Source organism: Eretmochelys imbricata, chromosome 12 (genome assembly GCF_965152235.1).
Source record: "Eretmochelys imbricata isolate rEreImb1 chromosome 12, rEreImb1.hap1, whole genome shotgun sequence".
Classification (NCBI taxonomy): domain Eukaryota; kingdom Metazoa; phylum Chordata; order Testudines; family Cheloniidae; genus Eretmochelys; species Eretmochelys imbricata.
The window spans coordinates 5,506,984-5,530,742 of record NC_135583.1 but is presented as its reverse complement, the minus strand read 5'-3'; the positions used below and the strand labels follow the sequence as shown (position 1 = coordinate 5,530,742).

The 23,759-nt window shown below is 61.2% G+C and overlaps 1 protein-coding gene across 1 annotated transcript; it reads left to right on the top strand.

Moving 5' to 3' along the window:
* Positions 1 to 1,377: 1,377 nt before the first annotated feature.
* LOC144272900 (uncharacterized) lies at positions 1,378 to 17,800 on the top strand. The gene is made up of 6 exons (XM_077831279.1): positions 1,378 to 1,505; positions 4,096 to 4,725; positions 12,393 to 12,534; positions 13,005 to 13,217; positions 13,992 to 14,129; positions 14,704 to 17,800. The coding sequence occupies exons 2-6, from the start codon at positions 4,137 to 4,139 to the stop codon at positions 15,863 to 15,865; spliced, it is 2,244 nt and encodes a 747-aa protein (XP_077687405.1). The 5' UTR covers positions 1,378 to 1,505; positions 4,096 to 4,136; the 3' UTR covers positions 15,866 to 17,800.
* The last annotated feature ends 5,959 nt before the right edge of the window (positions 17,801 to 23,759 follow it).

Below are 23,759 nucleotides of genomic sequence, written 5' to 3'. Positions count from 1 at the left end.
CCTAAAACGGAACACATCTTAACTTTGTGAGTCTGGGCAGGATCTCTTCTTCATCTATTGGTAAGGGATAATGGAACACTGAAGAGCTTTGCAGAGGGGGAAGGGGTCAATACATACACAGAAGAGACCTGTTTCTTAATAGCTACCATATTGTTGTTCCTGTCTGTTGGTCTTGTAACTTTTTTTAAAACTCCCATCTCCACAAGCTTGCCAATGTGGTTTAATTTTCTTCTTCAAAGGAATCGCTACTCTGCTGGGTGGTTGTTGTAACAGTTTCAACCCAGGGTTGACTTCCAAGTGCAGGAAGGTATCCACACCCTTGAAAACCATCCCCAGACAGACTGTACTATTTGTCTCCTTCGGAGAGGCCTGTGGCTGGAACGGTCTATTGCATCGTGTGTCAGTCCATCATCCGCTACCTGGAAAAGCCCCAACTTTCCATGCACTTCTGCTGTGCACAGAGGTGCTCGTGGCATTTCAGCGATTTCAGTCTAGTTTGTGGTGTTTGCCCTTGTCTGGACCCATCAGTTCGAGCTGCTTGGAGATTTTCTGATTGAACAGATGCTTGCTGGAAAATGCTAGCTTGGCCAACCCAACGTTTCTCATGAAAGCAAGTTGGGTTCAATGAACTTTTTCTGAATCACAGGCAGGATCCCAATGGAATCTGGCTGGCTGCAGGAGCAGCCCCGCCACGTCATCTGCCCCAGGGACCACAAGGTTCTAGGGGCCTTGGCTCCAGGGCAGCCCCACTCTTTCCCAGCTCCTGGCTGTGGAGTTGGGAGCCTGAAGGCCCTGGGGGCTGCCAGGTTCCCGGCTGTGAAGCTGTGAGCCTAGAAGCCCTGGGAGACCTAGCTGGAGCCTGGACTCTCAGGACTTCCAGGCACCCAGCTCTGCAGCAGGGAAACTGGAAGCCCAGGGATCCCCAACTCTAGCTGGGGTTCAGCTCCTGGCTCTAGAAATCTTGGGGCCTCTGGGGGCTTCCTGTCATGGAGCTGGGAGTCGGGTCTGAGACGCTGGGGCAGCTAGCCGGCTCCCAGACTCCGGGCCCCTTGCTCTCTGGGCTGCTGGGACCCAGGCGCTTGGAAGCCCTGGGGCCCCCTGCTCGGGGGCAGTCCACAGGGCAGGGCTGCGGCTCGGTGAAACTCTCGTGAATGGGACTCAGCACCTGCCGGCCCCTGGGGCGCGATCGGCCCCCCGGGGCTCAGGGCGGGGCGGGGGAGCCGCTGCCCGCTCGGGCCTGCCGGATCGGGGCCGCTCCAGGGGCCGCGGGACCAGCCCCCGGCTCTCTGCGCAGCCCCGCGGCAGGGGGCGGGCTGGGCTCGGCTCGGTTCGGCTCCGCCCCGCCCGGGACTCCGCCGAGCGGCGCCCGCAGGAGCCCCCCGAGCTCCCGGCCCCGGCCCCGGCCCCGCCGGCCCCTTTCCGCGGCGCCGCCCGCCGGGCTCCTGACGTCAGCGCGGGGACCCAGCCCAGCCTGCGGCGCGGGGCGCAGCCCGAGCGGGAGCCGGGTAAGTCGGGGGCGGCCTGGGCCCCGCGCCCGGCAGAGGCCGCTGCGCCCCGCGGTGCTGTCGGGCCCCGGCGCGGGGGGCTCCGTGGCGGGGCCGGGGGGCTCCGTGGCGGGGCCGGGGCCGGGCCGGGGGGCTCCGTGGCGGGGCCGGGGCCGGGCCGGGGGGCTCCGTGGCGGGGCCGGGGCCTGCTCGGCCCGGGCAGACAGACCCGGCCAGTCCGGGCTCGCCCGGGGCTCTGCGCTGCTGCTCGCGCCTCTCCCTGGGGTCGTGCCCGGCCGGGCTCCCTGCCAGGCTGCCCGGCCGCGGAGCGGGAAGAGCGGGAGGGGAGCCGCGTCCCTGGGCAGGGCAGGGCAGGGCAGGGCTGGGCTGGGCTGGGCGCAGCGCCCCCGGTCCCTCCTGGGGGCTGCGCTCGGGGCGCGTAGCCGTGTCCGGGCGCGCTGCGGGGCGGGCTGGGCACTTGCTCGGAGAGAGCCGCCCCCCACCCCCCCGGAATCGCTCCCCCCCCCCGGGCCCTGGTTCTCCCAGCAAGGCGCTTGCCCAAGTCCTGACCCAGCCTGGCTCAGCCTGTGCGATGCGCTGGGCTGCTGACCCATGGCTGGCGGGGCCCGGGGCCCAGCCTGTCGGTCAGCCCGTCCCGGAGGGTGCGGTGCCCTTGCCCGCCCCCTTCTTCGTGCGATGGGGGAGGCGGCACCGCAGCCGGTGCTGGCGAGGGAAATCTGCTGGCCGGATGCCAGGAAGTCCCCCTCCCAGCAGCGGGTGCCCTGTGTGCCAGCACAATGTGCCCCGGGAGCCCGCCCCCCAAACGTGGGCTCGCCGCCAGCCCAAGGAGCCATGGCGGTTCTGTGGCAGGCCCTGCCCCACACGTTGTTCCCGGGGTCCTGCCCCCCAGGCGACAGCCCCACCCATCCTGGGGAACCCCAGTTCCCTGACACGCAACTGTGATGCTGGGGGTGGGTCAGAGCCCCAGGGCGGCGAGGGATTTCCACAGCCCCCTCCCCTCTGCCTGCAGGAGGCAGCTGTGCGGTGACCCTCTGCTGGGCTCGCTCCCCTTCCTCTCCCAGTGACCCCAGGGCCCCAAGTGACCCAGGCTGTGCCCAGGCGATGGTCCTTGACAACAGCTGTGGTGTGGATGCCTCAGGGTACTGTGCAACGGGCCACTTCCCCCACCCGCTAGCCCCTGGCTCCCAAGTGCAGGCCCTGGCCCTGTGAACACCCCCACTTAGCGTGACGCTACCTGCCCCTGCTGTGGGCAGCCTGGCGCGACCTGTCTGGCACCGGGGTGCTCACTGCCTTTAGCCCTCAGTCTGAAAACACCTGGCTGCCCTGCACACCAAGGGGCCTGGCTTGGCCTGGCAGGGCTGAGGGGTGTCAGCAGAGCTGTGAGCGTACCTGGGGAGGGCACGGCTGGAGTAAAGGGGGGCTGCAGCTTAGGACTAAGGAGCTGCCACCACCCCCCTCCCCTCTGCTGCCACAGCTCGCTCACGCCAGCGGTTTGGTTGGGGAAAATATTGAAAGCCCCCCCCTTCCCCCCCCGGCCCTGCAGTGACCAGGAGTTGGAACCACGCGGCCTGGGCCCCTGCTCCCTGGGGCTGAAGCTGGAGCAAAAACATGCCTAGGTGCCTGGATAGGGGAGCTCCTTTAAACGCCCCCCTCCATTGGCACGTGCAGGGGGGGAAGATTCTTGCACCCACACCCCTCCCCCAGTGGCACCTGGCCAGCACTGTGCCTCACGTGAATCAGTAACACCCCCGTGGTGTGCGGGGCTGGGGGATCCTCTGGGCCAACATGCTGTGCAGCTGCTGGAAATCCCATCCCAGCGTGGCTACGTGCAGACGGCTGGCTGGGGAGCTCGGGGCAGTTATAGGCTCAGCACAGAGGGGAGAAGAGGCCCCAGGCTCTGGGGGTCAAGGTGTGACCCCATGGGAACCCAGAGCAAGAGCTTAGGCCTGGTCCGGGCTGGGCAGCAGCCCAGTGCCAGCAGCATGGAGGCACCTGGCCACATACCGTCCTGCACAGGCCATGGGCATGAGCACACATCGCACAGACAACCTATGGGACTCCTTGCTGGGGATGTTGTGAAGGCCAGAAGTATAAATGGGTTCAAAAAAGAATTAGATACAGTCATAGTCCTTGTTAGCCAAGATGGTCTGGGACACAATCCCATGCTCTGGGAGTCCCTAAACCTCTGACTGCCAGATGCTGGGAATGTTCTGTTCATTCCCTACGGGGTGCCTCTTATGACCCCGGGCAGCTCCTTGCCCTGTGAGAGTCAGCAACACATGGCGTGTGAGAGAACCAGGATCTCTGTGAAGGAGAGCTGGGCTCCATCTGTGCAAGTGTAGGCCGAGGGGGTGGGGTCCCATTGCTCAGGGCACTCTGGGGGTGAAGGGCTGTGCACATGGATGGGTGTGGGGCTGGAAAGGTCAGGGTTCCCCATGTGCTCAGTGGGGTGTTTGGGGAGTGGGCTCCCTGGTGCCCTCTGTGCTCAGTGGAGTGTTTCGGGAGTGGGGTTCCCGCTGTGTTCAGTGGTGTTTGGGCAGGGAGTGTGCCTGGTGCCCCCTGTGCTCAGTGGCTTCTCTATTGTGCCCAGCCTCCCCGATGCCCGGCCCCCTGTGACACTCCGGTGCAGCCATGGCGGGGGTCAAGGGCTGCTACGAAGGGAAGATCGCCGGCCTGTACGACCTGGAGCGCACGCTGGGCAAGGGCCACTTTGCCGTGGTCAAGCTGGCGCGGCACGTCTTCACGGGGGAGAAGGTGGCGGTGAAGGTGATTGACAAGAGCAAGCTGGACGTGAGCGCCGCGGGGCAGCTGCTGCAGGAGGTGCGCTGCATGAAGCTGGTGCAGCACCCCAACGTGGTGCGGCTCTACGAGGTCATCGACACCCACTCCAAGCTCTACCTCATCCTGGAGCTGGGGGACGGCGGCGACATGTTCGACCACATCATGCGGCACGAAGGCGGGCTGGCCGAGGGGCGCGCCAAGCACTACTTCGCCCAGATCGTCCACGCCATCTCCTACTGCCACAAGCTGCACGTGGTGCACCGTGACCTCAAGCCCGAGAATGTGGTCTTCTTCCGGGAGCAGGGCGTGGTCAAGCTCACCGACTTCGGCTTCAGCAACCGCTTCCAGCCCGGCAAGATGCTCACCACGAGCTGCGGCTCGCTGGCCTACTCGGCCCCTGAGATCCTGCTGGGGGATGAGTATGACGCCCCAGCCGTAGGTAAGTGACCAGGGCCGCCTGCTTCTGGCTCCTGCCAGGTTGTTTGGGTGAGGCTGGCACAGCCCAGAGCGCTGAGCGGGCACGTCTGTGAGGGTTGGTGATGGGAGGCTGGGGACGCGCCATGGGCATGCTTGGGGCATGTCCCGCATTCTCATTACCAGTGTGTGTATAAGGCTCCAGTCGGCCTGGGACCTGAGCATCTCGCGCAAGTTTGTGGACATCCCCTCCCAAGGTCCTTGCAAGGCAGGGGCAGCTATCCGGTGGGGGGGGAGGGGGCCTGAGGCACGCAGAGGCTTATGTAGCATGGGCAACAAGGGAGGAATTTGAGATTGGCTATGATTGGTGTCACTCAGCCCTGTGGGAGGAGTCACGTGACAGGGATGTTAAAATCACTGGTTACACCCTGCTTCAGAGTAGCAGCCGTGTTAGTCTGTATTCGCAGGAACAGGAGGACTTGTGGCACCTTAGAGACTAACGAATTTATTTGAGCATAAGCTTTCGTGAGCTACAGTCATTTCAACGGATGCATCCGATGAAGTATTAACTGGGTCAGTGTATTAATGATGTGTTCAAGGCAGGATACTGGGTGACGTCTGTTATAGAGACCAGTCGGACAAGGGAGCAGGATGAGCAGCTCCTTAAAAATCCCCCTCTGTGTAGAAAGAAAGACAGTGTTATCGGGGGGGATTTCATTGTTGGGGTGGGGGTAGGGGGAGAGATGCTGGAGCTTTCATGCTGCCACTAGTAAGATATCCTTGAAAGGTTCTAAAATTTATACATGACTTTTTAACTCAATAATTCTTGCAACCAACTTGGGCTCATTCCTCATACAGATGAATTGAGCATAGAATTAAATTTGATGGTTGCCTCGGTGTAAGCGATCATGACTTTAATGTTATTGGCTAGGTGCAGACCGAATATAGTCCCTCCCAGGAATACACTCACACACTCACACACTCACACACACTCACACACACACACACTTCTTTAAAAGGGCCAACTTCCCCAAACTGAAAACAATCATGAGCAAAACAGAGTAGGAGGAGATATTTAAATATGTAAATGTGAATGATGATTGGGAATCCTGGGAGTTTGAAAATGATCAGCTATAATTTTTAGAGGCTCAAAAGGTATTGCAACCAACGGGGCGTGGTTCTGTATCTGACTTAATTCTGACAGGGAAAGAATTGATCACTGAATTAAAAATTAGCAGTTGCCTAGGTGCAAATGATCACAATCTAATTTAATCTATTCTGTTCAAGCAGAAAAGAGTCCTCTCCAGGGAACTGACCCACCCACAGCCCCCTCCCCTCTGTCTGCAGGAGGCAGCTGTGCGGTGACCCAGTTTTGGGCCCTGCACTACAAGAAGGATGTGGATAAATTGGAGAGAGTCCAGCAAAGGGCAACAAAAATGATTAGGGGTCTGGAACACATGACTTATGAGGAGAGGCTGAGGGAACTGGCATTGTTTAGTCTGCAGAAGAGAAGAATGAGGGGGGATTTGATAGCTGCTTTCAACTACCTGAGAGGTGGTTCCAAAGAGGATGATTCTAGACTATTCTCAGTGGTAGAAGAGGACAGGACAAGGAGTAATGGTCTCAAGTTGCAGTGGGGGAGGTTTAGGTTGGATATTAGGAAAAACTTTTTCACTAGGAGGGTGGTGAAACACTGGAATGTGTTACCTAGGGAGGTGGCAGAATCTCCTCCTTAGAAGTTTTTAAGGTCAGGCTTGAGAAAGCCCTGGCTGGGATGATTTAATTGGGGATTGGTCCTGCTTTGAGCAGGGGGTTGGACTAGATGACCTCCTGAGGTCCCTTCCAACCCTGATATTCTATGATTCTATGACCCTGTGCTGGGCTTGCTCCCCTTCCTCTCCCAGTGACCCCAGTACCCCAAGTGACCCAGGCTGTGCCCAGGCGATGGTCCTTGAGAACAGCTGTGGTGTGGATGGCTCAGGGTACTGTGCAACTGGCCACTTCTCCCACCCGCTAGCCCCTGGCTCCCAAGTGCAGGCCCTGGAGCTGTTAAATATTTTAGTAGATGCCTAAAAAACCACAATCCCAAAATCATGAAAGAAGGCTTCTTCCCTTTTAATCTGTTGTTTTTTGGGTGTTTTAAATCTGAAGGTGAAAGCTGCAATAATAATAATAATAAATATAAATATATATATATATATATATATATATATATATGGGGAAAGTTGATGCAATTACTATAAATTAGCAGTTAAGAAATGCAGACAGTTGATATGGGAAGCTAAAAGTATTGATGAAAAATCTACCGGCAGTAGGTTAAGGACAATAAAAAGGAAATGTTTACTCTATCAGGAACAACAGAATTCCTGGAAGTGATCTTGGTCCGATACTAGTTGGGGATGGTACAGTTGTCAATAATGATGCAGAAAAAGCAGGAGTGTTCAGAAAATATTTGCGTTCTGTATTTGGGAAGAAGCTGGGTCATGTATTCGTGGCTCACAGGGGAATGAAATTATTTTTTATTATAGTAGTAACTAGGGAGAATGTTTCAGAGCAGCTGCTAAAGTAAAACCTTTTAAACCTGCAAGACCAGATAACTTGCATCTAAAAATATAAAAAGCATTACCTGAGAAGGTATCTGAGACATTGGTGTTCACTTTCACCAAAACTTGGAATGCTGGGGAAGTTCCAGAGGACTGGAGAAAAGCTATTGTTGTACTGATGTTTACAAAGGGTACATATGGTGACCCGGGAAACTACAGTTCGGTTAGCCTGACACTGATCCCAGGCTAACTCGTGGGGAGGCTGATATCACCAGTTTGGTTGATACAGTAACTGTGTGGATATAACTGAATTGGACTTCTGTGAAGCATTTGACTTTATTCCACATGATTAAACAATTAGCACTCTTCAAAATCAGTGTAGCCTATGTTAAATGAACTAAAAACTGGCTAACTGATAGATCTGAAAACGTAATTGTGAATGGGTCTCCCAGGGCTCTGTTCTTGGGCCGGTGCTGTTCTATACCTTTATCAGCCGTCTGGAAGAAAACATAAAATCGCTGCTGGCAAAGTATGGAGATGACCGCAAATATGTGCGTGGAGGGGGAGTTCCCGTGTGTTTAGCCCGTGCTGCCCTGGCACAAAGCCATGCAGGGAACCCAAGTGCTGTGGGGTGCAGCCTGGCAAGGTGCTGTTAACTATGGGGGAATCTGGGGGAGGGCAGAGGGGCATGTGGCTTTGAGGCTCGTGCCGTTCAGTTCTACGGAGGCTCTTATCCCATGGTGTCTGAACGCTCTCCAGGCCAGCATTAAGTGACATGGCTGACCCCAATCATCCCTTGTGGCTCCTTCTCTCTCCATGTGCCAGGGGAGAGCTGTGCGTGCTCAGCGGGCTTTGTTTGTAAGTGTCGGGGCTGATATCGGAGCAGGCCAGATGGAGCTGTGTGCCCAGCTGTGTGGGAGCAGGAGATCTGGGATGGCCCTGGGGGAGCTCGTTCCACATCTTGGCGCTGGCCCCTGAGGAAGCTCTGTTTCCTCCTGGCAGTGGAGAGTCCCCAGGGCCTGAAGTGCAGGAACTGTCCACCCCAGTCCTCATGCTCCTTTAGAGATGCTGGGCGCAGCCATGGAGCACACGAAGACCAGGAGCGAGCCCTTGGACTCTTCAATGGGGAGTGGCGGATGGGCTGGAGAGGTGGCGGGTGCCTGGAACACCAGACATGCGGGCGCTTCCAGGAACTGCGTGGCCCCCACCTCCCACCGTGACACCACCCCCAGTGTGACCTCATATACATGGGGGATGCCGTTTCCAAGAGGGTGCTGCCCGCCCCCGCCGGTCTGACCTCGCACGTGGATCACGCTGGTGGGGACGGAGCGGGGCACTCTTGGAAATGGTGTTAGCACCCCCTCTCCCCGGTCCGCCACCACGTCCAGTTTTGGCCCCATACTGGCTGGGGACAAAGCAGCCCAAAAGAGGACGGTGCAGTGTGACACTGGACAGGTGCTTCCCCAGTCCCCACTAGCTAGAGAGCCCGTAGGGCCTGGCCGGGGCGGGGGTGAGGAGGGTCCAGTGCAGTTGGGCTGAGGCCGAGGTGACAGGCCTCCCTGCCCCTCCACTGGAGGGGAAGGTTGTGTGGAGCTGGGCCCGGGCTGCAAGGGAGAGGGTCAGGGCTGGAGGTGACAGTGTACTTGCCCCACCCGAGAGGGGAGCTGGGTTGGGGGAGCAGAGCATGGCCACGCAGGGAGGGGGCAGGATGGGAGGTGGCGTGTGGGGAATGGGCAGGGAGTGGGGGGAGGGGCATGGTGAGGCTGGGGGGAGATGGGGATGCAGCAAGGCTGGGGAGGAGCATGTTGGAGGAGGCTGAGGCCAGGGTGGGAACAACGGGGCAAAGGGCAGGTTTGTGGGGGCATGCAGGACGGGTGGGGCATGGTGAGGCAGGGCAGTTTGTACCCAAAGACAACCAAGCAGCGAGTATGTGGAGCCCGGTGAGGGGCTGGCTCGGGGCAAAGGAGTCTGTGCTGGCACTGGGAGGGTCAAACCCCCTGGCTTGTGGCCCAGGGGGGCGTGTGGCACCCAGAAGGAGCAGAGGGAGATGGTCCCCTCCCACACATGCTGTGACACAGGCCAGGTCCCAGTGCCCGCCTGAGGGAGCAGTGTCCCCCCTGCTCCAGGCTGATTGGCCCCTCCAGCACCGTTGCGCCTGGTGCCCCAGGGGGGCATGTTCAGGGCTGTTGCGTCCCTGATGCAGAGGCTGGCTCGAGGTGGCCAGGCTGGGGCGAGAGCTCACTGCCTGCCGAGGGCTGACTCCGAGCCTTGCTTCCTGCCCTTCCTGGGGCCGGGTTCCTCCCCTGCAGCCCAGATCCCTGCCCTGGCACCGCTCCAGCTAGTAATGCCCAGTCTCACTGCTCTGGGGCCCCGCCAGCCCCACCCCAGCAGGAGGAGTTGCACAACAGGCCCCACCCCCTATGTCAATGCACCCAGCTGCTAGGGTGTCCGTCCAGAGGGACCCTGCTGCTGCCCCAGTGGGGGAAGGGAGCCCTGTCACCACCCCCCAGGTGGGGCCTTGTGTCATGGTGCACCTGCCCGTTTGCTGGCAGTAACGCAAAGCCTGGCCCAGCCTTCCGGCCTCCGTGAGCCGGAGCCCTGGCAGTCACAGGGGCATCTGCTGTGTTGCAAAAAGACCTGGCCTTGACTGCCCCCTCCCCTAGGAGCAGGCAGCTTTTCCCTCTAGTCCTGCTCTGCACCATCCCTGTGCCAGTGACCCCAATTCACTGCCGCCCTGGGATGATGTGATCGCCCCAAGGGAAGGGGGTGACCAGGGCCCCTGGAGCCACTGCTGGAGAACCCCCCTGTCAGCGCACTCCTGGCTCAGGTTGTAGATGGGGGCAGGTGTCCTGGCCCAAGTCTCTGTGGGGCACGGAGGTACAGGCAGTGCAGGGCCTGGGCAGAGCCTGGCACATCTGCTGGTGCTGTCCATGGGGCCGCTCTGGGGAGGGGGTCACTGGGGCATGGGAAGCGCTCGGGAACAGTCTGTGCTGAGCTGAGTCCGAAGGGTTATGGCAGGAAGGGCCTTTCCTGTTCCAAGGAGCCTGGCTGGGCAGCTGTCCCAGCCCAGCGAGGCCCACAACAGCTCTGTGGGTCTGGCCGGGCCCTGCCCCTCCCCAGCTCTGCTGATGTACAGAGATCCCCCTGCCCCAGCCTGTGAGCGGAGGGGGACAGGAGTCTGTGCTGCTGGGCCAGCAAGGGGAGTGCTGCCGGGAGGAGGGGGGACAGATGGGGCACAAGCCCTGGCACAGAACTGCACAGCAAGCTCCAGCTTTGGGTGGTCTCCCTGTCTCTGTGACCTGCAGATCTGGGGCCAGGCTGGAGTCCAGAGGGGGAACAGACAGAGGCAGCCCCAAGCCACTGCCCACAGAACAGCCAGGCCCTGCCCTCCACACAGCTCCGCATCGCCCAGGAATGACTCCACGCCACTCCCAAGCACCCTGAACGGCAACGGAAGCTCCAGTCCCCAACAGCCTCGCAAGCTCCCCAGTTGCTGGATGTGGGCCCCTCGTGCTCCTCTCCAGCCACCCCCACGGCTCTAGGGTTCACTGCTGCACCCGCAACTGGCACGGAGCCTCCAGCCCCACTGACCCTCTCACAGCCCCCTCCCTGGCTGGCACAGAACCAAACAGCGCCTGGATGGCACAGATGCCCCTGAGCAGTGCTCCAATAGTGGGTGCCAGGATCCAGCCCGTGCTCCCCTGGGGGCCTGGCCCTGTCTGTGTGTGATGCTGCTGCCCTTCCCCCCACCACACCACACCAGGACTCACCCCCCTGCCCCCTCTGGGATGCAATCCGCTTTCCCAGGGAGGCTGAGCAGCTTACAGCCCCGAGAGGCGCTGATGTGGGCTTTGTGGCTGACGTGGGCTTGTGGCCCCCATAATCCCTGCTCCTTTATCCCTTTTCCCAGCTGTGGGGCACAGACACTCTGCCCTGCCCCACGGCTCCCTGGAGGCTTCCCCTGGGCAGTTCCCTCGGCCGACCCATGCTGCGCACCTCCCTGCTCAGGAAAGCATTCCACGCACGCTGAGCGTGAGCAGATGCACAAGTCCTGGTGCCTGGACAGCTGAGCTGCCCCCGCCCCCCGGGAGAGACAGCCCCATGCTATAAATAACCGGTAATCACTTCAGCTGGAGGTGGACTCTGACTCCCCCCTGCAGCCCTCCCCACTCGTGCCTCAAGGCAGCCTTTGGGGATGGATTCAGTAATAGTTAATGTCCGTGTGGGGGCGACATGGGGCAGAAACACGCTGGCTGGAGCAGCACAGTGTACTTAGGTGACATACAGACTTTCCTCTCACTGCTCTGCTGGTCCCCTCAATCCCCACCTGCAGCCCCCTGCTATCCCTGACCTGGGTTCCCCCGCCTCCCCAGTTCTGCCAGTCCCTTCGTCCCCCTTTATCCCAGCCCTGGGTTTCCCACGAAGCTGGGTTATAACTCTCTATAGAACAGGACCTGGTCAAGAAGCCGCGAACAAAGGGCAGGAAGATATCGTTTCCTCCTGGTGAAAGGCGGCAGAAAGTGCCCTCAGGTGTCACACTAGCACTGGGGTTATTCGGTGTTTATGTGTGATCTGAGCGGGATGGGGGATGAAAAGGCAGGTGTCGCTGAGTTGGTTACACTCAGGGCAGCTCCCTCCTCTTGGAACGATGGGCTCACGCTCTCTGCAGACCCAGGCAGCATCCCTGTGTCAGTTGAACTCCGGGCAGCTCCCCCCATCAGAGTGATGGGCTCAGGCTCTCTGCAGACCCTCAGTGCAGCCGGGGCTGTGTGGGGCACATGCTGGCGGGAGGCAGACGGTGCTGAGAACGGGCAGGCTCAAACCATGCCATGGGATGGGGCAGGGAGCCCCTCGCTGGCTCCATCACATGCTCCTCACACAACTCACCTGAGCAGGTCAGGCCTGAGGCCTCGCCAGGCCTCTAGGAAGTTTCCTTCCTCCCAGGGCTTGCCTGGTTCACACCTGTTTGTGCTGCAGAGCTGGGGCTGTGGCTGCAGGGGGGTAGACCTGGACAGGTGTGTGCCAGGGCCGTCTCGGCCCCAGTGGCTCGCTCCATCCCCCCTGCTGGAGCCCACACCCCCTCCCAGCTGGACTCTCCTGGCTCGATGCTGCAGTGGGCTGAGCAATCTGTGTCTCCTTCTCTCTGCAGACGTCTGGAGCCTGGGTGTCATCCTGTACATGCTGGTGTGCGGCCAGCCGCCCTTCCAGGAGGCCAACGACAGCGAGACGCTGACCATGATCATGGACTGCCGCTACACCATCCCGCCCCACGTGTCCGCGCAGTGTTCTGAGTACGCAGCCCCAGGCCCCTCTCCTCCGGGCCTGTCCGGCTCTCCAGGGGCCCAGCCAGACAAGTGCCACCATCCACAAGGGCATGCGGGGGGCATGGGGCAGGCTGCTCACAGCCCAGCTCAGTGCACCCCCTGCCAGGGAGAGCTGAGGGCTCAGTTTCAGCAGGGAAGGAGGGTGCAGGTTTTCACCAGGAAAGGGAGCCAGTGGAACAATTGTCCCAGAGGCATGATGCCTTCTCCATCTCTTGGAGAAAGACCCCCCCCCAGCTTCCACGCGAGGCCCGGAGCTACGGGCTGGCCCAGGGATCACTGGGTGGGTTCTCCAGCTCAGACTTGATGGTCCCATCTGGCCTCAGAGCCTGTGGCTCTGTGCATCTCTGCTGCAGGTGCTGCTGCGGGCCTGGGGCAGCGTCCCCCGGTTGTTCACCCCTGGGCTGGCTTGTGACCCTGCCCCCTCTGCTCTCTGGCAGCCTGATCGGCAGGATGCTGCAGCGGGACCCCAAGCAGCGGGCCTCCCTAGAGCAGATTGAGGTGCACCCCTGGCTGCAGGGTGTGGACCCCTCCCCAGCCAGCCGCTGCCTGCTGCCCCTCACGTCGCACAAGCGGGTGTCCGAGGAGGAGCATGACATCATCATCCGGGCCATGATGTGTGGGAACATAGCGGACCGGGACGCCATCCAGGAGTGAGTGCCAGCCGGGCGGGGGTGGGGGAGGTGTGCAGCCGGGTCACTGCACCAATCTCCCTCTGGGCTATTTCTGGGCAGGCTCCTGTCTGTGTGGTGCCCTGGGCCTGGCATCTCCTCCCCGTCCCTCGTGGACAGAGGGAAGGGAGCTCTGCACAAGACTTGGCTGAGTGACTTATCCCCAGCCCAGCCCTTGCACGAGCGATGGAGACCCTGTGCAAGAGAGGGGCAGGTCGTCTGGCACCAGCGATACCCCCCCCCCACAGGGCAGCTGCTCTTTTGGATGTGAGAGGGCATTTCCTGTAGGGCCGGGGGCAGAACAGGGGGTTCCCTGCAGGCTGGGGGGCAATACAGGGTTCTCTGCCGGAAGAGAGGGCATGGCAGGGGGTTCCCTGCAGACCAGGAGCGTGGGGGAGGGAGGTAGGGTGTTCCCTGCAGATCAGGGCAGCAGGGTGGGCACAGGGGTTGGGGGGCAGGACAGGCCATTCTCTGCAGATCAAGGGGCGGGGGGCAGAGGTTCTCTGCAGATCAAGGGAGCATGGTGGGCGCAAGGGGAGGGCAGTACAGGCCGTTCTCTGCAGATCAAGGGGCAGTGGGGCCATGCCCGGGGCTCGGAGCTCAGTGCTCTGGCTGTGCCCTATGCCATGAGCAGCCAGCATGGGGCACACCCCGCATGCTGCTCTCATACTCCTCTCTTCGGTAGCACTGTGCTGTGCTGGGGCCTGCAGGCTTCCTCCGGGGTGCGGATCTCACCTGGGCCTTGCATCCCCCCAGGGCCCTGGAGGCCGATCGCTACAACCACATCACAGCCACGTACTTCCTGCTGGCGGAGCGGATCCTCCGGGAGAAGCAGGAGAAGCAAAGCCACAAGCTCAGTTTGGTCTACAACCTGGCCCAGCAGGTGCAGGACAGGTGAGCCCGCGTCCTCCGGCTGGGACAGGCCATGGCTCAGTGCCAGGGACGCCCGCCCGGGAGCCACAAGCACAGCCGGCCCCGCCCCGCCCGCCAGGCGTTCTGTGCGGGGGAGCCCGCGGCGCTGGCCGCAGGGTGCTGTGCATGGCACCACGTCCCTTCACTGGAGCTGCCCCGGGATGTGGGATAAAATCCTGGCCCCCCTGACTGAAGTGACACTTCCCTGGGGCCTAAACTCTCCCAGACTCCTGTCCGCAGGGGATTGGCATCCAGCCTGGCACAGAGCCAGGTGTGGGGGTACCTGACACCCAGGTTTTCCTGTCCACAGCCCTGGGCATCATGCCAGGGCCCGGGAGTCCTGGCTGGGCAGCTGTAGTATCGATCTGACGCTGAGCGGCCTGCAGCACCGCCTCACGCTCGCAGTCCCACCCCCGCTTCCAAGCCTCCGCTAGCCCCCGCTCTGGACCATGCTGCGGGTTGCCCACGGTCACTTAGTGACCTTGCCACAGGGGCTACACCCGGCTGGCAGCTCCCACCCTGGGCATGACCCTGGGCCCACCCCCCTCTCTTTCAGTGCCAACCTGTCGGACCCGTTCAGCACCGTGGGCGACACCAGGGACCTTTCGCCCTTCGCAGAGTTGCCGGATAGGCTGGCAGCTTTCTCCAGCCCCCAGCCTCGGGCTGCCATGGAGGTTTCTGAGAAAAGAGTTGGCAAGCCCCTTTCCTTTTCTGCCCTGGGGGAAGACGATGCGGCCCCCAGCCTCCATGGAAACGGGCAGCTGGTCCGAGCCCTGCTCAGTCCCGCTCTGGCGGACTCCTCCATTGCCAAGAGCACCCCGGCCCTGCAGCAGATCTGCGAGGAGGAAGAGGAGGAGGAAGAGGAGGAGGGGAAGGCCAACGCAATGGGAAGGAGAAGCTCCTCTTTAAACCAAGAGCAAATGCGAGATTTCCAGAGCTCCAAGGTCTCCCTCTTGTTCTGCCGTGGGGCTGTAGCCCACAGTAAGGGGGAGAAGAGCCTTGGGGCCACCAAATCAGGCCTCTTGGAGCAGGGCCCAGGGAGCAGCTGGCAGCTGCCCCCTCTCAGGGGGGTGCCGAGTCCCAGGAGCGAGCCGGGGCAGCCCCGAGAGGCGCCAAGCCACAGTGCAGCACGGGCGGCCACGGACAAGCTCAGCATGAGCATTGGGGAGAGCGCCCCCAGCCCCCTCCCTGGGGGGATGCCAGCGGCAGCGGGGGACATAGAGCTCTGGGAGGGTGGGGGAGGGGGTCCGGAGAGGTGCCAGGCTGAAGGCAGCTTGGGGTCGGAGGAGGACACCACCACCACCACAGAAATGGAAGATGATGGCAGCCTGGGGCAAGCGGGCAAGGTCCTGTATCCAGGGAGCTGTGAGGGCCCCGTCGCTGGCTTTGCTGGGAGCTCGGGGAGCCTCCAAGCCACTTCAGGTGGGACGCCAGTTCCAGAAGACAAGTCCAAGAAACTTGGCGGGCCCCCTGACACAGGCTCCTCCAACAGGCCCGCGTGCCCGGCTGAGAGCCCCCACTGCGGCAGCACCGCGGGCAGCGAAACCGCGGCCGACAACGTGATCAAGTTAGACCCTGCTAAAAACAAGAGCGCCCACCTGAAGGACAGGCTCCTGCAGTTCCCACTGTGCGAGAAGGCGCTGGCCTTCAAGATCCGGCCCAGCTCCAAGGAGAGCCTGCTGGCCCTGGGACAGTTCAACTGCTGCCATGTCATCTAGACACAGCCCGCACTCTGGGGCCCGGGCCCGAGAAGGAAAGTGGCGGAACACGGCCCCAGGCCAGGGGCTGCTGGCAGGTGCAGGGCTGGGGAACAACATGCTGCTTTCGTTCTCGGTCTCTCGCTCCCACAGCGCAGCTGTTCTCCTGGCTCCGAGACGCAGTCCTGCCTTGTCCCGCCTGCTCTCCCTTCCCTCGGCCCGGGGCCCTGCCTTGGGAGCGCGTTGAGCACCTGCTTCCTCACATGGCCACGCGTGTGGGCCCTCGGACGGCGACCGAGTGCGCTGGCCGGGCGGGAGCTGCGTGGCTGGTCGATCTTACGGAGAGCGCCCCCTCGCCCACCCGGGGCGGCTGCCGGTGCTGTCGGCTCCCCCCTGCAGCGGCGCAGTGGGCTCTCCCCAGGATGCTGCTCTGTGCGGTAAGTGAGGGAGGCTCCTGCAGAATTCCTGCCTTCATGCTGACCCCCGAGACCCCACAAAGGTAGGTCCGACATCACCAGCTGGCAGAGGGCAGCCGCAGGCTGGGGTCCATATGGGGCTAAGCTGCTCGGCTGCATGGACCATCCAGGGGGAGCTAGCGTGGCCAGCTCCTTCAGTGGCCCCAGCAACACGCTCAGACAAGCCAGCTGAGCTGCTCCTGTTTTGGGGAGGAACCCAGCCTCCCCTCCACTGCAGCCATGCACCAGAAGCAGCCCAGGGCCAGACTTCAGCTTCCACCAGGACTCCTTCGCATCTGCTGGCTGAAAGGATGCGGAGGGGCTGCAAAGCACCCTGGGAAATGCCTCTCCAGCTGGTCCAGCGCCATCTCCAGATGCTGGTGAGGCTCTGGGCGAGTGCAGGGCAGTCCAACGTCTTGGATAGGGCCGCAGTGATTGGGGCTCAAATTAGGGTGATCCTCAGGGCTGCTCTAACCTGCTCCACTGGCCCCAGGAGCCCCAGGACACAGCCATATTCCCCTGGTCTCTGCGCCAGGGACTCCGTCACCACCGCTCCTCGGGGGCAGCAAGGTCTGCAGGAAAGCCAAAGCCAGCGCAGAGTGCCACAAAGGCAGTGGGAGCCATGCTCACGCCACGCACAGCCTCCTCCCCAGCCCACTGCCGCCTCCAGGGCCAACAGCCTGGGTCAGCCCTGCTGGCTGCCTCCGTGAGCAAAGGAAGGAAGGTGCTGATGGAATCTAAATGGCAGCACCCCAAGACGCCTGCCAGTGTGTAACAGTGAGGCCAGCATGCCGTGCGCTGGGCATACGGGGTCGTACAAGGCTGGAGAAGCCCCACCTCGCTGGGGGAGGCCTGCCCAGCCCTTAATGCACCCTCTTCCTTCTCTGACAGCCAGGCTGTGCCCCCTAGAGCCTGACGTCCCATTGGTCCTGGGGGCGCGTCGGGCAGTTCTCAGTGCCCAGGGAGCCAGCCACTGCCTCAGCCCGCCTGGCTCTGCCTGGGGTGTTTTTATAACTATTAGAAATAATTTTTTAAAATAGTCTATTTTAATGGAATTTAAATAGAGATTGCTATATCCCCCTCCCCCGCCCGCCGGGGCACCTCGCCACGCTTCTAGCCCTAGCCATGCATGGCCACAGGAGCATTTCCCCATCCTTGGTACTCACCCACCCTAGAGCCAGAGGGGCCACGCTGAGGCCTACAGCTTCTCTGTCTGCAAAGTGTCCCGTGCTCTGGGGACTCACCGGGGCAGGAAGGGGGGCGTGGGGGAGGGGTATGTCATGCACGCGCACACACATATACAATCTAAGCTGTTTCCTCCAGACCCCTGTAACGATAAGCTTTCTATTTATTATCTCTTTGTTTTCTTGCTGGCAAGAAATGAATTGTGACTAGAGTCTGAAGCCAGAGCTCGCTGCTGAGTTCTGCATAATGTGCACTGAATGGATCGGATCCAATTGGGAAGCAAAGCAAGTCGGTCCAGTAAAATAAGCTCTTGATTTCAAAACGGCGTCTCCGTTTCCTTCACTGGGCTGCCAGAGAAAGAGGAGCAGAAACAACCAGGATTAATGTCCTATTTTATACTGCTGCCTTCTGCCAAGTGGTAACAGATGCCAGGGCTCTGCGGGTTGGCTTCTTGTTGGAGTAGATATGGGTGACGCTGAGTCTGGGTATAGTCTTAGTGCAGTTCAGTTTGATTATTTTTACTGTACACAGCAGGCCTGGAGCAGAGGTGGTCACAAACAGCATGCAGGCTGGGCACAGTTCCCAGGGAACGACTCTGCCCCAAGAACTGACCCTAGTTAGGTTAAGCAGAAAGCAAACATCACTGCTGCTTGCCAGAGCTCCCTGTAAAAGAAACTATAAAAAAAAAATCCCAGTGCCGCATTTCATGAGAGTCTGGTCGGTGCCCAACCTCTGAGGAAACGACTGCGCCAGACCATGTGTGCCAGCACCCCCACTGTTCACCTGAGGTTATTTTCAGGTTCCCAAAAGTGAGCTGGGCAGGGGGAGAGAAACTTCCTGTTCTGAGGGCTTTAGAGCCCAAATTCAGGCAGGACCAACAAGCGGGGAATCCAGGCGCTGAGGAAGGAGGTTCCCCTTAGAAGGGCAAAGGGGTGTGCATAGCGTCAGTGGTCAGGGTAATGGGGGGTGTCTGTTGTCTTTAAGGGGTAGCGGGGATGGGGCCAGTCAACCGCTGTTCTGGGACATCATGGGTCCTTTAAGGGTTTAGGGGGAGAGGTGCGTGCTAGGAGAGAGGAAAGGGGGCGGGGGTTGCCCCTGGGGCCCAGGAGCCGTAGAGCTCGGCTCTCTTCAGAGCCAGGGAGGCCCTCGCAGCAAGCGAGGGGGGCGGAGGGGACTGCTGGCCTTGCCCAGCCCAGTGCGGGGGTGGTTTGCCCTGGCCTCCGAGGGGAAGGGGAGGAGCACTGGGCCAGTGCACTCCAGCAGCCAGCCGGGAGGGCAGAATGACGGGAGTGAGGGGGGAGTCTCCCTGCACCACAGCCCAGGCGTAAGGATGCACCATGGAGCAGGGGGCCTGCAGGGCCAGGCATGGGGGGGAGAGGACAGCACCTGGCCACAGCCAGAGCACACTTCATTTTGTTTTGCTTTTTCTTACATTAATTTAAAATCAAAGTGCTGCCCTCTCATGCCATAGTGGATTGAGCACTGCGCCCCTGCAGCCCAGGAACACCCCCCACCACGTGCCATACTGCATCAGGCTGCTGCACCCCAGCCCAGGACCCTCCCCCCATGCCATAGTGGATCAGGGCACTGCCCCCTCCAGCCATGGTCCTTCCTACCATTAGCGGTGCCACCTTTTGGACAAAAAATTGGATGCTTTGTTGTTGCTGCACAAACACTTGAAGAAATCATTTCAGGAGCCCGAATAGTGCCATAATCTCCCCCTGCCCCAGCCAATGGCTGATGCCCCTCTCTCCACAGCTGGTGGTGCCCGTTGCCCTGCCAGGCCAGGTGCCGGGGCTCCTCTGCAGGGAGAAGCTGTCCCCTTTGGGGCTCCCCCTCACCAAGCCCAGCATGACCCGTCAGTGTCACACCCTGCTACGCCATGCAGGGCACTCCCCAGGCTGGCTGGTCCTTTATCAGGGGGCGGGGACCTCAGCCCTCCTGCCAAGATCAGCTCCCCCACCTGGCGGGTAATAACGCCGGAGGTTGTGTGTCTAGCTCAGGCCAGGTCTGGGGCTCTCAGGGACAGCCCTGTGGGGAGACCCCTGAGGAAGGAGGCTCAGGAGAGGGCACCCCCTCAGCTCATGGGGTTGGGAGGGCCAGGCAGTCCAGAGGCCTGGGGAACAGGCTGGGATCTGCAGCCTGAGGAGCTGCAGGGAGTCTCTGAACCAAGCCAGACTTGGGGCTGGGGACTGGCTCAAATAGCTGGAGTGAGAGCCACAGGCTGGGCCGGGAGAAGGCAGGGCAGCTGCTCAGAGAGCAGGAAGAGCCAGTCCGTTGCGGAGGGTGGGCTGGGCCCAGCCGGGCAAAGCTCAGTCCTGCTGGGCAGGGCAGGACACAGCAACTCCCCATCCTGGGTGTCCTGAGCACGACTCACCCGTTTCCCCCCCCCACCCCGGGCCTGTGCCTGCCTCTCCCTGGGGCAGTTTCAAGGAGGCAAAAGTTTGGATGGAGCTGGGCAGAGTCTTGCTGGCAGAAAGCCCCTGGGCCCAGACCCTGGGGAGAGAGCCTCTTGGCAGCCAGGAAGGGGCAAGCATCCCCTTTGAGCCAACACCCCTGGGCAGGGCCTGCTACCCCTTCTCAAAGGCATGATCGCCCTGGGAGGGTCATGCAGCCAGGTGCCGCGCTGCCAGGTGCAGGGGCCCATGGACAGTAGCCACCTGTCCTGTTGGGAGCATGAAGCCCAGGTGCAGAGAGCAGCGGGCCAGGCCAGCTGGAGTCACCTACATGCTGGGTCCCAGGGGCAGCCGTCAGGCAGATGGGCCCCAGCCGGGAGGTTTCATTCACAGCTCAGGAGTCACAGCCCGACAACGCAGTGCGGGTCACGCTCCGGAAGCCAGAGGCTGGAACATCCCAGCCATCGGCAGCAATGCCTGGGGCGAGGAGAGGATTTGGGGAACTGTTAGAAATCCCAGATGGCTGCACAACTGTGGTGTCGAGGAACGCCCCAGCCCGCTGCCCTGGCCGAGCAGCTGCTTCCTGCCGACTTTCTCTGGCTGCGGTGCCACGCCCAGGCCTGCAGCAGGAGGGTGGGCGGCTGCCGATTGCTAAACCCTCCCTCTGGCCGCTGAGGGAGAGGCAACGTCAGAGAAAGAGGCAAAAAAATGCCCATTGGACAGATCTCCCAGCATCCCTTTGCACCCCCGTCAAGCAGCCCCACGGCTTGCCTGCCCTGAAAGCCTCAGTCTCGGGCACCGTCACACTAAGGGACGCATGATTCTGGGCTTGGGCCTGTCCTCCCAGTTACACTGGGGCAGTGAGCGTGGCTGCCAGGTCCCCCCCGGGGGGGAAGGGGAGGAAGGTGGTCCTTGCAGATAGTTGCTGTTTCACTTCATGTTATCAAACTCCATCTAAAGCACCTTCAGGCTGTTCCTGGTGCAGACAAGAAAAGCCACACATGGGGTGGCCCGTACCAGCTCAGTGTGCCCATAGAACCACCCCTCTTGTAGCAGGCCCTGCCTGTGTCCCCCTCACGCCCCTCCACGCTTACCTCAGCCCCATCGCCTGCTTTGCAACCAGCGTCACGCCAGTGGGAGCTACGCTGGTTTTGTTGCTCGTAAGATGTCCAACCGTCCTCCCAACGCTATCCCACGCTGCAGCAGCTCCTACCTGAACTGCCCTGTCTGGTGACCTTTCTGCACACCGCTGCTCTGCAGTCATCTGGCCCACATGCCTCCCCTCTGGAGCACATGCAGCCGCCCTAGGACTTGGCCCCATGGCAACGCTGCACCTTGGCCCCCTGCTCAAATGCAACTTGCAGGTGGCCCCAGGTTCCTATTGGAGCTCACTTCCATTGCATGCCCACAACTCAGAAGCCACCGCCACCACCCTGCCTGAACGCGGTCCCATGCTGTAGCCCTCTGGGGACAGGGCCACGGCCAGGCCCACTGCTGGGATGCTAAGATTGACCAGCGGCTCTCAGGACAACTGAGAGACATGGGGCACTCCCAGGACGAGACCTGGTGCCCGTGCAAAGAAGGCAGGGCCTGTGTCTTCTCCAGCTGCTCAGAGAGCAGGAAAAGCCAGTCCCTTGGGTGGGTGGTGGGGAGCTGGGCCCAGCTGAGCCTGGGCAAAGCTCAGTCCCACCGAGCCGGCCAGGGTGGGACACAGACAACAGAGATACCACAAGCAGCAGCAGCTCCTCCATCCCTGCTGCGGTGAGAGAACGCCCATCCAGCCTACACTGCGCTGGCAGCCCGAGCCAGGGCTGTGACCCGGTGGGGGACCAGGCCAGAGCCCGCACTAGCCGGCCCTCTTCGCCACACCTGGGTCCCGCTATCAGAGATCCTTCAAAGCTCCCACATGCCTGCTGGGGAGGCTGCCACGTGGTCCGCCGGGCCTTGCAGGGCTGGGAAGAAATAGCCCTTCCCATGGACAATCTCCACAGCTCAAGGCAGGGCAGACCCCAGGCACGTGGGTCCCATCCACCGACCCAACCCTGCCCGGCTCCTGCCTCTGCAGCCGCTGGTCACCGACCGGCCGCTGGGCTGGGCAGAGCTGGGGCAGAGCCAGGCTGTGAGTGGGGCCTTCCTGCAGGGCATAGAACAGGCAGGGGCCAGAGGCGGCCACACGGCTCCGAGAGCCCCGGGAAATCGGCTGTTACAGTGAAGCGGGGACTCGGGGAGGGCAAAAGCCAGATCACGTGCATCAGGCACCCTCCCTCCCGTGGACCAGGGAACCGAGTGACACGGAGGGCATGGCTTCACCCCTCAGAGACTGGCAGGAGCAGCTGAAGCCATCTGACCCCTTGATGTTTGACAAATAAACAAGACCACAGGAGCAGCCTTCCCCGATCCTCCTCCCCCGCAGGTCCACCCAGAGCATTTGCTGGCCAGAAAACAGCAGCAACAGGTAACGGGCCTGGCCAGCCCATCCGTCGCCCAGTGCCTGGAGCCAGGGACTTGGTGCAAAGCTCCTGCTGGAGACCCTGCAGAGAGGAGAGGCAAGGGAGCGATCCGGCTGGAGCGAGCCAGTTTCCTGCAGCCAGGGGGTGGGTGGGCCTGCCACTGGCTCTCCGGCCCCGTGTCTGCTAGAGGTAACTCAGCAGAGTGAGGGGCTGCCACTGATGGCCCTGGGTTAACGAGCGTGGCGAGGCAGTTACGGACCCCTCCAGTGACTGCCATTCTCCTTCCTAGTGAACCCTGACATGCTCAGCGGGGGCTGGAATCTGCGAGCACCCCGCTCAGTCATTGCTTTACTCTTCTCAGCACCCAGAGAGATTCGGGGCTGCACCTCGGAGAGGAGGCCCTCGGGCCGCCCCCGCAATCCTGGGCTGCCCCAGACAGCCCCGAGGGCCTGGCTAGATGCCAGCAGCCTCCTGGGGCTGCCCTGCAGGCCACAGTGCTGCACGCGGCCACCCACCCCGGCATGCCCTTGTAACAGGGCCTCGGAAGGCAGCTGCACCTGTCTGCCACACAGCCTGCCCCAGGGACCCCTCCCCTGGTCAAATCCAGGCTTTCCAGGGCCCCTTTCCACCATTCTGGCCCCTTTACCAACATAACAAGGCTGGAGCAGGGTTGGGGCCTTGCCCTCAGCCTCTCCTAGAACTTGGATGCCAAGCTCTCTCTTAACGCCCCCCCAGACATCTCCTGCGCGGTGAGCTGCACTCCATGGGCGGGTTGTTTTGTGACCGAGCTGCCTGGTGCCAGAGGCATTCAGTGACTCCCCACTTCCATGCTGCAGCCTGCAGGTGAGATGCCATTCTGCATACACAATAAGCCTGCTCTGTTTGAACTGTTCCTAGGGTATGTCTACACTACGAAATTAGGTCGGATTTATAGAAGTCGGTTTTGTAGAAAGCGGTTTTGTACAGTCGATTGTGTGTGTCCCCACACAAATGCTCTAAGTGCATATAGTCGGCGGAGTGTGTCCACAGTACCGAGGCGACCGTCGACTTCCGGAGCGTTGCACCGTGGTGGCTATCCCACAGTTCCTGCAGTCTCCACCGCCCATCTGAATTCTGGGTAGAAATCCCAGTGCCTGATGGGGCTAAAACATTGTCGCAGGTGGTTCTGGGTACATATCGTCAGGCCCCCGTTCCCTCCCTCCCTCCCTCTGTGAAAGCAAGGGCAGACAATCGTTTTGCGCCTTTTTTCTTGAGTTACCCGTGCAGATGCCATACCACAGCAAGCATGGAGCCCACTCAGCTCACCGTCTCCATATGTCTCCTGGGTGCTGGCAGACGTGGTACTGCATTGCTACACAGCAGCAGTTAATTGCCTTTCAGCAGCAGACAGTGCAGTATGACTGGTCATCGACGTAGTCCTGGGTGCTCT

What these genes read in the sequence shown, in the direction of transcription:
- LOC144272900 (XM_077831279.1), top strand. Translation starts at nt 4,137, where the DNA reads ATGGCGGGGGTCAAGGGCTGCTACGAAGGGAAGATCGCCGGCCTGTAC. An exon ending in GTATGACGCCCCAGCCGTAG is followed by an intron (nt 4,726 to 12,392) that starts GTAAGTGACCAG and finishes TTCTCTCTGCAG; the next exon opens with ACGTCTGGAGCCTGGGTGTC. An exon ending in GTGTCCGCGCAGTGTTCTGA is followed by an intron (nt 12,535 to 13,004) that starts GTACGCAGCCCC and finishes GCTCTCTGGCAG; the next exon opens with CCTGATCGGCAGGATGCTGC.